At 53.0% G+C, this 10,083-nt stretch overlaps 1 protein-coding gene across 3 annotated transcripts; it reads right to left on the reverse strand.

Annotated features, from left to right (window-relative positions):
• Positions 1-329: 329 nt before the first annotated feature.
• LOC140847226 (natural cytotoxicity triggering receptor 1-like) lies at positions 330-4,786 on the reverse strand. Of its 3 annotated transcripts, none has more exons than XM_073226911.1 (7): positions 4,133-4,786; positions 4,017-4,052; positions 3,543-3,827; positions 2,181-2,375; positions 1,898-1,945; positions 1,072-1,119; positions 330-932 (listed from the first exon to the last, which is right to left on the reverse strand). In XM_073226911.1, exons 1-7 carry the CDS (start codon positions 4,338-4,340, stop codon positions 742-744), a joined length of 1,011 nt encoding a protein of 336 aa, XP_073083012.1. In that variant the 5' UTR covers positions 4,341-4,786; the 3' UTR covers positions 330-741. The 3 variants fall into 3 exon arrangements, with proteins under 3 accessions (XP_073083012.1, XP_073083011.1, XP_073083013.1); XM_073226910.1 differs by having other exon boundaries at positions 2,181-2,459; positions 4,133-4,785; XM_073226912.1 differs by having other exon boundaries at positions 825-958; positions 2,181-2,459.
• Positions 4,787-10,083: the final 5,297 nt, after the last annotated feature.

Genomic DNA, 10,083 nt, shown 5'->3' on the forward strand with positions numbered 1-10,083 from the left:
TAGCAGAGACAGGAAAACGGACATGAATGCCGTGCTGGAGTTCAAGTACCTGCTGGAGAGAAATGGCAGGTGCTCCAGGGGTATGAACGTGGACTCGTAAGTCAAACTGGAAACCTTTTTGGAGGAGATGATATGTACTTGGAGACACGAAATGAGGCAAGGTACAGATGAAGAAGTGAAGCAGACAGGATCTTGGGGTGGCATGGGGTAGGGGGTCGGCTCACGGCTGAGATCCGGCTGGGACAGGCTGCGGTAGCTGTGCCTCAGTTTTCTTGTCTGCAGCCTGCATCCCCATGGCCTGGAGGCTGCTCTCTGGCTCCTGTTCCATGTGCTAAGAGCCTGTTCTGTAAGGGCTGCTAAACATATTGAATGACATGTTGCAGAGAAAAGACAGAATACTTAGGAATAAGGACCCCAGTAGGAAGGCAATATTCCTGTGGCCACGATGTTAATGAAGGAGGTGATTTCAGGGGTGACCAGAGGGATTGAAACGTTGGTTTGCAGTAAGAAGGCACAAAAACACACAGACTCTAGCAGAGCTGATGGGATCTGTCTGCAGAAGAAATTTAGCACCCTCTCTCCTGCCCGCTCCAGCATGCTTCGCCAGCCCCCACGCATCTGTCCCAGTGTCCAGCAGTGGCTCCCTCCTCCGTGGGCTCAGTACAGAGCTCACACAGCCCAAGGTCACCACCCAAGGTCACCATCAGCTCTCAGCTCTACTGGGGGCCAGCACGTCTCCCGTCATTCGTTCAGGAGTCTTCGAGTTCTGAACCTTCTCCTGCCTTCCCGGCTTGCAGCGGTGTTGGCTTCCTCTCTAGCCCTCTTCCTGCAAAGCCAGTCTTCAGCCAGGAGGCCCCCGAGGGCCATCAGGACCAGGAAAGCCAGGCCAATCCGCAGGAGATTCTGGGCCGTGTGATTCCAGAGGGCAAGGTCTGGGGTCAGAAGAGCAGAGGGCGCGCTGGCAGGGACCCACGACAGGGTGAGTGGCAGGGCGCCTCACTCACTGTGCCCTTGCTGCCCTCTGACCCACTCCTGCCCAGCTCCTCCCTGGGGGGCTGGCCGCCCGCTCACCTTGCTGGAATCCTGCCTCCGTGGTTAGCGAGGGCGGGTCCCCCGAGTCTGCAGATGGTGAGGAGCGTGAAGACGTGAGGAAGAAAGCTGGCATTGGCCTCTTCCATCCCAGCCTCTTCTTCCCTGGGCTACAGCCCCCCACCCCCGACATCCTACAGCTTTTTGAGGTCCCCACCCCACATCCCAGGTCCTGGGGGCTCCATCGGGCGGCTACAGGGGGAGGGTCACCTGAGCCTCAGATTCCCCATGAAGCCAATCAACATCATTTCTTCATCCTCACATGTAGTAAATCTTAAGTCTTACCATTCTCTTCGAGGCCCTAATGAGCTGCCTGGTGCCCACCATCACCTCCCTGCCGTCATTTCCAGACCCACTTTGCTGTTCTTTCATGAGGCTGGCCATCCCTCTGCCTTAGGGTATAGGCACCGGCCATTCCCTCTTTCTGGAAACTTCTTTCTCCAGCTGGCCACGGGACTGACGCCCTCAACTCCTTCAGATATTTGCTCTGATGCCCCCCTCTGTGAAGCCAGTTCAGACAACCCTTGCCCCCTGCCCTCCCAGTCACCTGATCCCTGTTCTGCCCTTTTTCCCATATCATCGCCTCCTCGCGTGCTATGCAATCGGTTCCGTTATCCTGACCTGGACTCACGCTCTGCCTTCTGCTGGGCCACACGGGCCCCAGAGGCAGGGCTGCTTGTCTGCCCGGATGGAGCCGCAGCTCGCGGCCCATGCTGTGCGCTCAGTGGGTGTCCCGAGGGGACAGCACATTCGCAGGGCCCCTGCGGGGTCGGTTCCTCCCCCCAGGCTAGAAGTCACTGTCACTCACCTGAAGAGGTGAGCTCTGTGGGCGCAAGGCTGCTGTCCCCAGCATCTCCTGGCAGTGGGGACAAGGGAGAGAGCAAGGGTTTGGGCTTTCTCTGGGCTTCCTCCCCCCGCCCGGCCCTGTGGCATTTCCTGTGGGCAGCTTGCTGCTCCTGCCCCCAGGGAAGGGGCGGATGCGGGCGGCGGGATGTCTCCTCCTGTCCTCCTCTTGCACCTGCCCCTCCGCTGCCCTCCTCGGCGCTGCTGGGGGTCCCAGAAGGACACGGAGAGGACGGGGGTTTCCTCACCTGTGACCAGGAGCCTCACAGGCTCACTGGGGAAAGACCAGGCGTGGTTGTTGTAGGAACCGAAGCACCTGTACGTCCCTCTGTGGGCCGTGCTCACGGGGCCCAGGAGGAACGCCGCCTGACCGCTCCCGTGTCTGCGCTGCGGGCGGCCGGGTTGGCCCTCCTTGAGCAGGAAGAAGGTGCTGGTCGCAGTCTCTAGACGGCAGTAGAAGGTCACATTCCCTCCTGAGACCACCTGCGGCCCGGGATGGACTGAGAGTGTGGGGGTGTCATACATTTCTGTGGGGGAAGGTGGCCGGTGGGTAAGGGGCGTCTGTGTCCTTCTGTGATATCTCCCATCCCCTCGTCCATGAGACCCAATGTCGCTCCCCAGAATCCCGGTCTCTTCCCTTTCCTAGCTGCCGTGGTTACGGACACACGCTCTGTGCTCTCCCCCCTCAAGACCGAGGCGCTTCCAGGGGTGTTTCGGGTGAACTGTCCCCCATCAGTGGTCCTTAGAGTTGGGTTCTTGGGGTAGCAATGTCAGTGTTGCCTGGGAGTGTGTTAGGAACGAGGATTCCCAGACTCCACCCCAGACCCACTGCATCCAACATCGGGGTGCAGCAGCCACCTGCGTTCTTAAAAATTGTTACTATTTTCAATTGCTGTAGAATACAGGTAACACGAAATGTACCACCTTAACCATTGTTAAGTGCACCGCTGAGAGGTGTCTAGTACATTCACACCGATGCTCAGCCACCACCACCACCACCCATAAGCCTTCTTGTCTTGCAAAACCGAAACCCTGTCCCCATTAATCAGTACCCGCCCTGTCCCAGCCCCTGGCCAGCGCTATTCTACTTTCTGTCCTTATGCAGCTGACTGTTCCAGGGATGCCATCAAAGTGGAATCCCACAGTGTCCGTCCTCTAGCAAACGGCTCTGTAGGAGGGGTTCTCATCTAATCACTGGTTGAAGCTGGGAGGCCCAGAGCCCCAGGCCTCATTTCGGACTCCCCTGAAGGGCCGTTCCAGGCCTGGAGCTCCCCACGTGCTGGGCTGGGGTCTCTGGGACACAGCACCGCAGTCCGCCTGCGCCCTCTGCCCAGCCCGCTGCCCTCGCCCACCTCAGGGGCTGTCTTTGAGGACACGCCCCAGGAGCCCCCTGCACAGAAACATCCACTTCGACCTCTTAGCGGGAGAACCTGCCCTAAGTCACTAGGCCCCTAGGACACAGACGGCGATCAGTAGGAGACCCCACGGGTCATCATGGGCTACTCAATCTCTGCGCGGGGCTCGGAGGGGCCCGGAGGGGCCTAGTAAGCGGTGACGCTGCCCCGGATTCAGGCTGAGATGACTCCACAGATGCAGAACGGGGCGCTTACCTGTTACCGCCAGATCCAGGGGGTCACTGGGCTCAGACCAGCGCTCCCCACTTCGGTACAAGCAGCTGTACTGCCCCGCAGTGAGGGGGGTCATGGCCGAGAGGGAGAACTTCACTTTGCTCATCACTCCAGGTGGTTTCTGTCTCTCCAAGGCCACAAGGCGTCCCTCGAAATACAGCTGGTACTCAACGGCGCCACGAGGGCCCCGGCACCAGATGGTCACTGGCCTTCCCTTCGGAACCATGAAATTGGGCTGGGCCCAGATGACGGGTTTCCAGACAGTCTCTGGAAGGGAATCAGAGGCTGGGGTTGCAGGCAAAGTCCCCCCTGCCCACCTTCGCCCAGCAGCTGGCCCCACACCCTAACCGGATCCCTGGAGCCCGAGCCCCGGCCTGGCCCCCAGCTGTTGCTCCCGGGAGGATCCTGAGCCTGAACCCCCAGGAGTGACTCTGGGGCTTCGAGGGAGGGGCTCACGTGTCTGGCCGCTGATCCTCTGGCTCAGATACAGCCCTGGAAGACAGGCTAGTGAGCTTCACTGTCTCGCCCACCCAGACCCGCGGGTTCCGTCTCCCTTCCACGCGAGACCTCACCGAGGCAGAGCAGGGCAGCCAGAGCAGAAGGCATGGCACAGATCCTGGCACAGGTCCTGCCGTGGAGCAGCCGGCGGCACACAGCGACCAGGAGGCACAGGATGTGGGGGCTGAAACTAGCACCTGTGACCATGGGGCTTTTTATGAGAGTTGCAGCTCTCCCCTCCACCTCTGACCACAGGGCACCAGGAAAGGACATGATTCTCATCGCACAGCTGGTCGTATCTGGGGCCTAACCAGGTCCACGGACAATGGTCTGCCTCATCTGAAATTCATTTCTGGGTCCAGTTTTTGAAATGTGGACGTTACGTGCAGGGAAGGCATAGGGCAGGGTACAAAGCAAAAACCTTAGAATCACCAAAAAACTACGTTTGACCATGGTTTTCCTGTGCACCATGTGTGTACGCTTGGATAAGCTAACTGGCTTCATCAGAATGGAAGAGATGCGTTGTGTTTCAACAGAACGCTGCTTTTAAGCAGAAATGTTCTATTTATTACCTAAGCACATGCCTTTAGTCTGTTATAAAGCAGATATTTTGATATATTTTAAAACTCAAAATGTCCCTATTGTTCTTCTGTTTTAAAGGGTTTAAACAGTTTGTGAAAATGAAATGTATGTCAATTTATATTCTGCCTCACATTCTATGAGAAAAATCTCCGTCCCCAATCTATTTTCTTTTGTTCTTATTTCTGGATGTTGTCAAACATTCTCCACTTACTTTCTTATTTATATACAATAAAATTTACTCCTTTGGTGTCCAGTTTTATGAGTTTTGATAAATGCACATAGTCCTGTGACCAACACCTTAATCAAAATATAGAACAGTTTCACCCTCATGTAAGTGAAACCAGTATTATTTGTCTTTGTGTGTCTGGCTTATTTCCTTTGGCCTCGTGTCCTCTGGATTCAGTCACTGGATTGCAAACAACAGCTTTTCCATTCCGTTCTTTTCTTTTGCCTTCAGTCCTCAGCTCCAAATGCCAGAATGCCCCTTCTCTAGCCAGCCAACAGCCATCTGGTCTGCCTGTCTGGGGACTCCACCAGAATGTGCTTACAACAGTTTGAGGGGAGGCTTCATCCTCGCGTGTGTGACGCCGTGCTCAGAAGCCCCCCTGAGAAGGACAAGCTGGAGTGGATCGCTCCCTCTCAGTCAAGCGGAGAGCATGGACAGCAAACCCCAAGGCAGGTTCTGACCTCAGGTCTGGTGCGCGGCTCCCCTGTGGACAGGGCCACCCACCGGACTGTTGCTGTCTTGCCCTCCTACTGGGGGTGTCCAGTATAGGGCTCAACGGGCATGCAGTTGGGGGCTTCTCCAACTGACTCTCTGTCTTGTGTGATTTGGAAACTTTAGCCTTGAAAGACTTACAGGAAAGACAGTGTGGAGGAAGTGGGTGACGACCCAGGGCCACCCGTCAGTTTCCATGTCAGCCACATACAGAGAGAGCAGACACAGAGCATGCCAGTGAGAGACCTGGCTGAACGCTATGGGTTTTCTTTTTATTGAAATGTACTTGATACAAAAGACTATATTGGTTTTCAGTGTACAACACAGTGATTGGACAGTTACGTGCTTGATTACATCTCAAACCAACTAGTGTAGCTACTATCTGTCAACATACAAAGATGCCACAGAGCTATTGACTATATTCTCTATGCCGTACTTTTATCCTTGTGACTAATTTATAGTATGATTGAGATTTTGAGCCCCTTTATCATCGCCTTCACCTGTTCCGTGCACCCATCCCAGCCCCTCCCCCATGTGAGCCTCCGGTCACTTCTCAGTGTCTCTGAGTCTCCTGCTGTTTTGTTCATAGATTCCACATGTGAGTGAAATCGTATGGTATTTGTCTTTCTGCCCAGCTTATCTCACTTGGCATATACCCACCTATGGTTTCTGATCACACTGGGCCTGAGTGGGGGAAGGGGAGATGATGCGGGACAAGCCCACCTGGAGGTGAGAGCGTGCCCCTGGGCCGAGAGGGCGCGGCCTCCCCGCCTCCCGGAGCCCATCTCGCTCATCCTGTCCCGCCAGACTCCATCCACAGCCTGAGGGGAAGTCGCTAATGAGTCCCTGTCAGGAGAGGGCTCGTTGTCCTTTGGGGGTAAAGCGACCCAGGGCATAGAAATAGCTCCCCTGCAGAAAGCTCCCTAGAGACACTAGGATTCTGTTTAAAAGGCTCATTGATATTATGTTCCTGGGAAATTATTTTGCAAGTTGGGAGGGAAGTCCCTGGAGTCTGAACCAACCCCCTGGCACCACTGAGGATGAAGTTAGTATCTCCACATGTGGTCCTAACTGGGGTCGGCAGGGACTTTAGAGAATGGGTCAAGCCTCTGTGTCCTTAGGGTTTCCTCTTTTACTATTTTAATAATTAATATAGGTGTAAAGCAGTTCTATGTCTCAAGTCCTTTGGGGTTGCTAATTCTTCCATAATAATTTTGGGGTTCTTTGTTTCCGCATGAGGTTTGCAGTATTTACTGATGGTCATTTACAGTGAATTTTCCTACCTAAGGGATTCCAGCACCCGTGTTTCTGTGCACTGACAGCAGGTCTTGTCTTCCGCTCTGTTCTCTGGGGTTTCTCAGATGTCCAGGGGGCTGCAGACAATTTTACATTCGTTTATGGGTTTGGTCCCACACAGCTCAGAAAGGAAATTCAATCTCTTATTCTTGTGATAAGACATCTGTGTTTTTGATTTTTCATAAGTCTGCTTTCAGACTTTCCAGCAAAGGCAAGTTTTCTTGTCATTCTGAGATGGTGATCGGAGCAATTCCAGAAATGCTTTTCCTAAGAGGGAAATCCTCGCCAAGATTGCCTTTACACCAGCGTTTTCTCTGTGCAGTGTTAACTCTATGCAGAGGTTTCTGTTCAAAAGACTTGCATTGTGAGGTCTTAAGACCAGGTCTGTTTTCTCTGGAAGGTACTGAAACCATACCCAGCACTTAGCCATCATAGTCTACCCAGAAGCCAAAAGTTCAGAACTCCATTTAATCAAGACGGTTTGAAGTTTCCATTCTGGGAGTGGGTGAATTCCCTTTTCACTTCCCCCTATTTGAAAAACTTCCTGGCTTTATTAAGGAAAACTGACAAATAAAAAATTGTATGTGTTTAGGATGTACAACACGATTTAATATATTTACACATTGTGAAATGATTAATACAATTAAGTTGTTCAACACATTCATCACCTCCCCTGTTACAGTTTTGATGAATTTGATAAACATTAATACATTCGAGACAAACTGAAGATAATGAGCTGAAATTTCTACAGAGGAAGGGTGAAAAGCAGTCAGCAAGGAGAACTGAGAATGCCTTGCATTATTTTTATCATAGGGAGTGTGATTAGTTAAGCTAAGACTTCACTGAGAATTTAATCACTGACGTCAGAAAGGTGGGAGGTGCACGCGCATCGGCTCCACGAAGGGAAATCCCATTTGACCGGTTTGAAGATGGGCCCACGCTTGGTAGCACCTCTCTCCCCCGCCTTCCGCACGTGCTGGCGCACTCCGCAGGGGCCAACCCATCCCAGGTGTCTGCCCGGGGCGCTGAGGGCTTGGTCCAGAGCTGTTGGCAGCCGCGCTCAGAAAATAGCGCCCAATGCAGGGCAGCCGGAAGGCCCCGAACTTCCTAATGATAAATCATCCCACACCACTAAACTACATGCTAATTGTGCCTTGGCATAAGGACCAATGAGACCCACCAAATTGTTATGCTAATAAGGCATATGGAGCCGCACCAACCAGGTCAGAGCATGAGAACTATATAAGCAAGCCTCTCCTTCCCCTCTAGGTCCTGCCCAACTCATTTGTTTCACAAAAAGCTGAAGAATAAAGCTTTCTGCAGAAGAATCCTGCTGTTGTTGTGTGCTGTTCTTGCCGGCGAGGACGGGGCGCGCGACAAGTGGTGCCGAAACCCGGGAACCAGAACATCACCGGCACAGGGAGGACCCTTCAGACATCTGGAGAGGATTCAGAACTGCAGGTCAGAAGAAAGCCCGGAGGGGTAAGTTCCGAGAGGCCCCTGCTTTTTAGGATGATGGTTGATGGTTCTCTGTAAATAAGGAGGCACCATGGGGAATGCACCGTCATTAGTCATGGCGCTGCAGACAGCTCTCAAAGAGCGAAACTTGAAGGTCTCCAGCAAAATCTTAGGATCTTTTGTGAAGGAGATAGACCGTGTGGCCCCCTGGTTCATTTGTTCAGGGTCCCTCTCAATCCCGAGCTGGGACAAACTGGGGAAAGATCTTGATAGAGAGGAGGAGGAGGGCAGCCTGAGGGGAGGCACCAGGCCCCTCTGGAAACTGATTAGAGCTTGTCTGCAAGATGAGAGATGTGAAAGGGTAATAAAAGAAGGTCAGAGAGCATTGACAGATATCCAAGAGAGCATGTCAGAAACGGAACGGGAAACAGAGAGCGCGCGCGGCCGAAAAAAGGCCACAAAAACGAAAGTAAAGAAACTCCAGAGTGAGAGAGAAAGCCCGCCTAGGGCAAAAGCGAAAGAGCCCCGAGAAGCGAGTGACGATCGCCTCGGAGAAAATAGTAAATACCCCTGGAAAGAGTTGAGGGACCTCCAACTCTCCAATAGGGAATCTGAGGAGGAATTAACGTCCGCAGAGGAAGGGGAAGAAAATAAAACCGCAGAATGCAGAAGTAAGGGAACCAGCAAAGTCGAAAAGCGGACCAAGGAAAAAATGAAAGTAGGGTGTCCCCTGACGCCCGTTGCCCCGCCACCTTACGTGAGTGGCGCACTCTCCTTTTGCCACCCAGATACTCTTTAGGCAATTAGACAAATGTTTCCTGTATTTGAGGATAATGGCGTACACTCTCACCAGCCCCTGAGCCATAAACAAGTTAAGGAGTTAGCAGAATCCGTTCGGGCTTATGGAGTCAGTGCTAACTATACCATAGCACAAGTTGAGAGATTAACAGAGACAGCCATGACACCCGCAGACTGGCAATATGTAACTAAGGCATGCCTTTCTAGTATGGGGCAATACATAGAATGGAAGGCATTGTGGCATGATATCAGTATGACCCAGGCACGCGCAAACGCGGCCGAAGGACAGCCTGCGTGGTCATATGATATGCTGACGGGCCAAGGACAGTGGGTAGCCAACCAGACCGCCTTCCCCTTACAGGTATACGCACAAATAAACACGTGTGCCACCAAGGCATGGAAAGCCCTCACCAACAAAGGAGAAGTGTCCGGCAATTTGACAAAAATTATTCAGGGGCCGAGCGAGCCATTTTCTGACTTTGTCGCTCGTATGATGGAGGCCGCAGGCAGAATATTTGGAGATCAGGAACAAGCAATGCCCCTAGTGGAGCAATTAGTATTTGAACAATGTACCAAGGAATGCAGACAGGTGATAACACCCTGGAAACAAAAAGGGATACACGCCTGGTTGAAAGCCTGTAGAGAAATAGGAGGGCCACTCACCAACGCGGGCCTAGCTGCAGCCATATTACAGAGCCACAAACAAGCCAGGATCACTAACAGAAGTATTAAATGCTTTCACTAATCTGTCACGAGGCCTGTCCCAGTATCTTTCAGGAAACTGGTCCCAGGACTTTGATGGAGCACTAGAAGAACTGCGGCGAGAAATAATCCACATCAACTCCACCTGTCTAGATATCTCCGTAGCGGAAGGACTCTCTTCCTGGTTCCTCAGAGCTCTCTCCCACGTCAAGGAGTGGGCGGGCATGGCTGGGATGGGCGTGTTCCTGCTTGGAGGTCTCATGCTCTTACTCTGGTTGTTATGCAGACTCCGCAACCAACATAAGCAGGACAAGGTGATCCTTGCTCAAGCCCTAATGGCGATAGACGTTGGCGCCTCTCCCCAAGTGTGGCTCAATATGCTTAAGAAGGAAGCTCGGCTTTAGCTTGAGGTAGCTCTTGCACCCTGAGCCCATGTGGCACTGCACCAGGCCCGAGTACCTCAATGCTTAA

The sequence above is a fragment of the Manis javanica genome, chromosome 17 (assembly GCF_040802235.1).
Source record: "Manis javanica isolate MJ-LG chromosome 17, MJ_LKY, whole genome shotgun sequence".
NCBI classification, from domain to species: domain Eukaryota; kingdom Metazoa; phylum Chordata; class Mammalia; order Pholidota; family Manidae; genus Manis; species Manis javanica.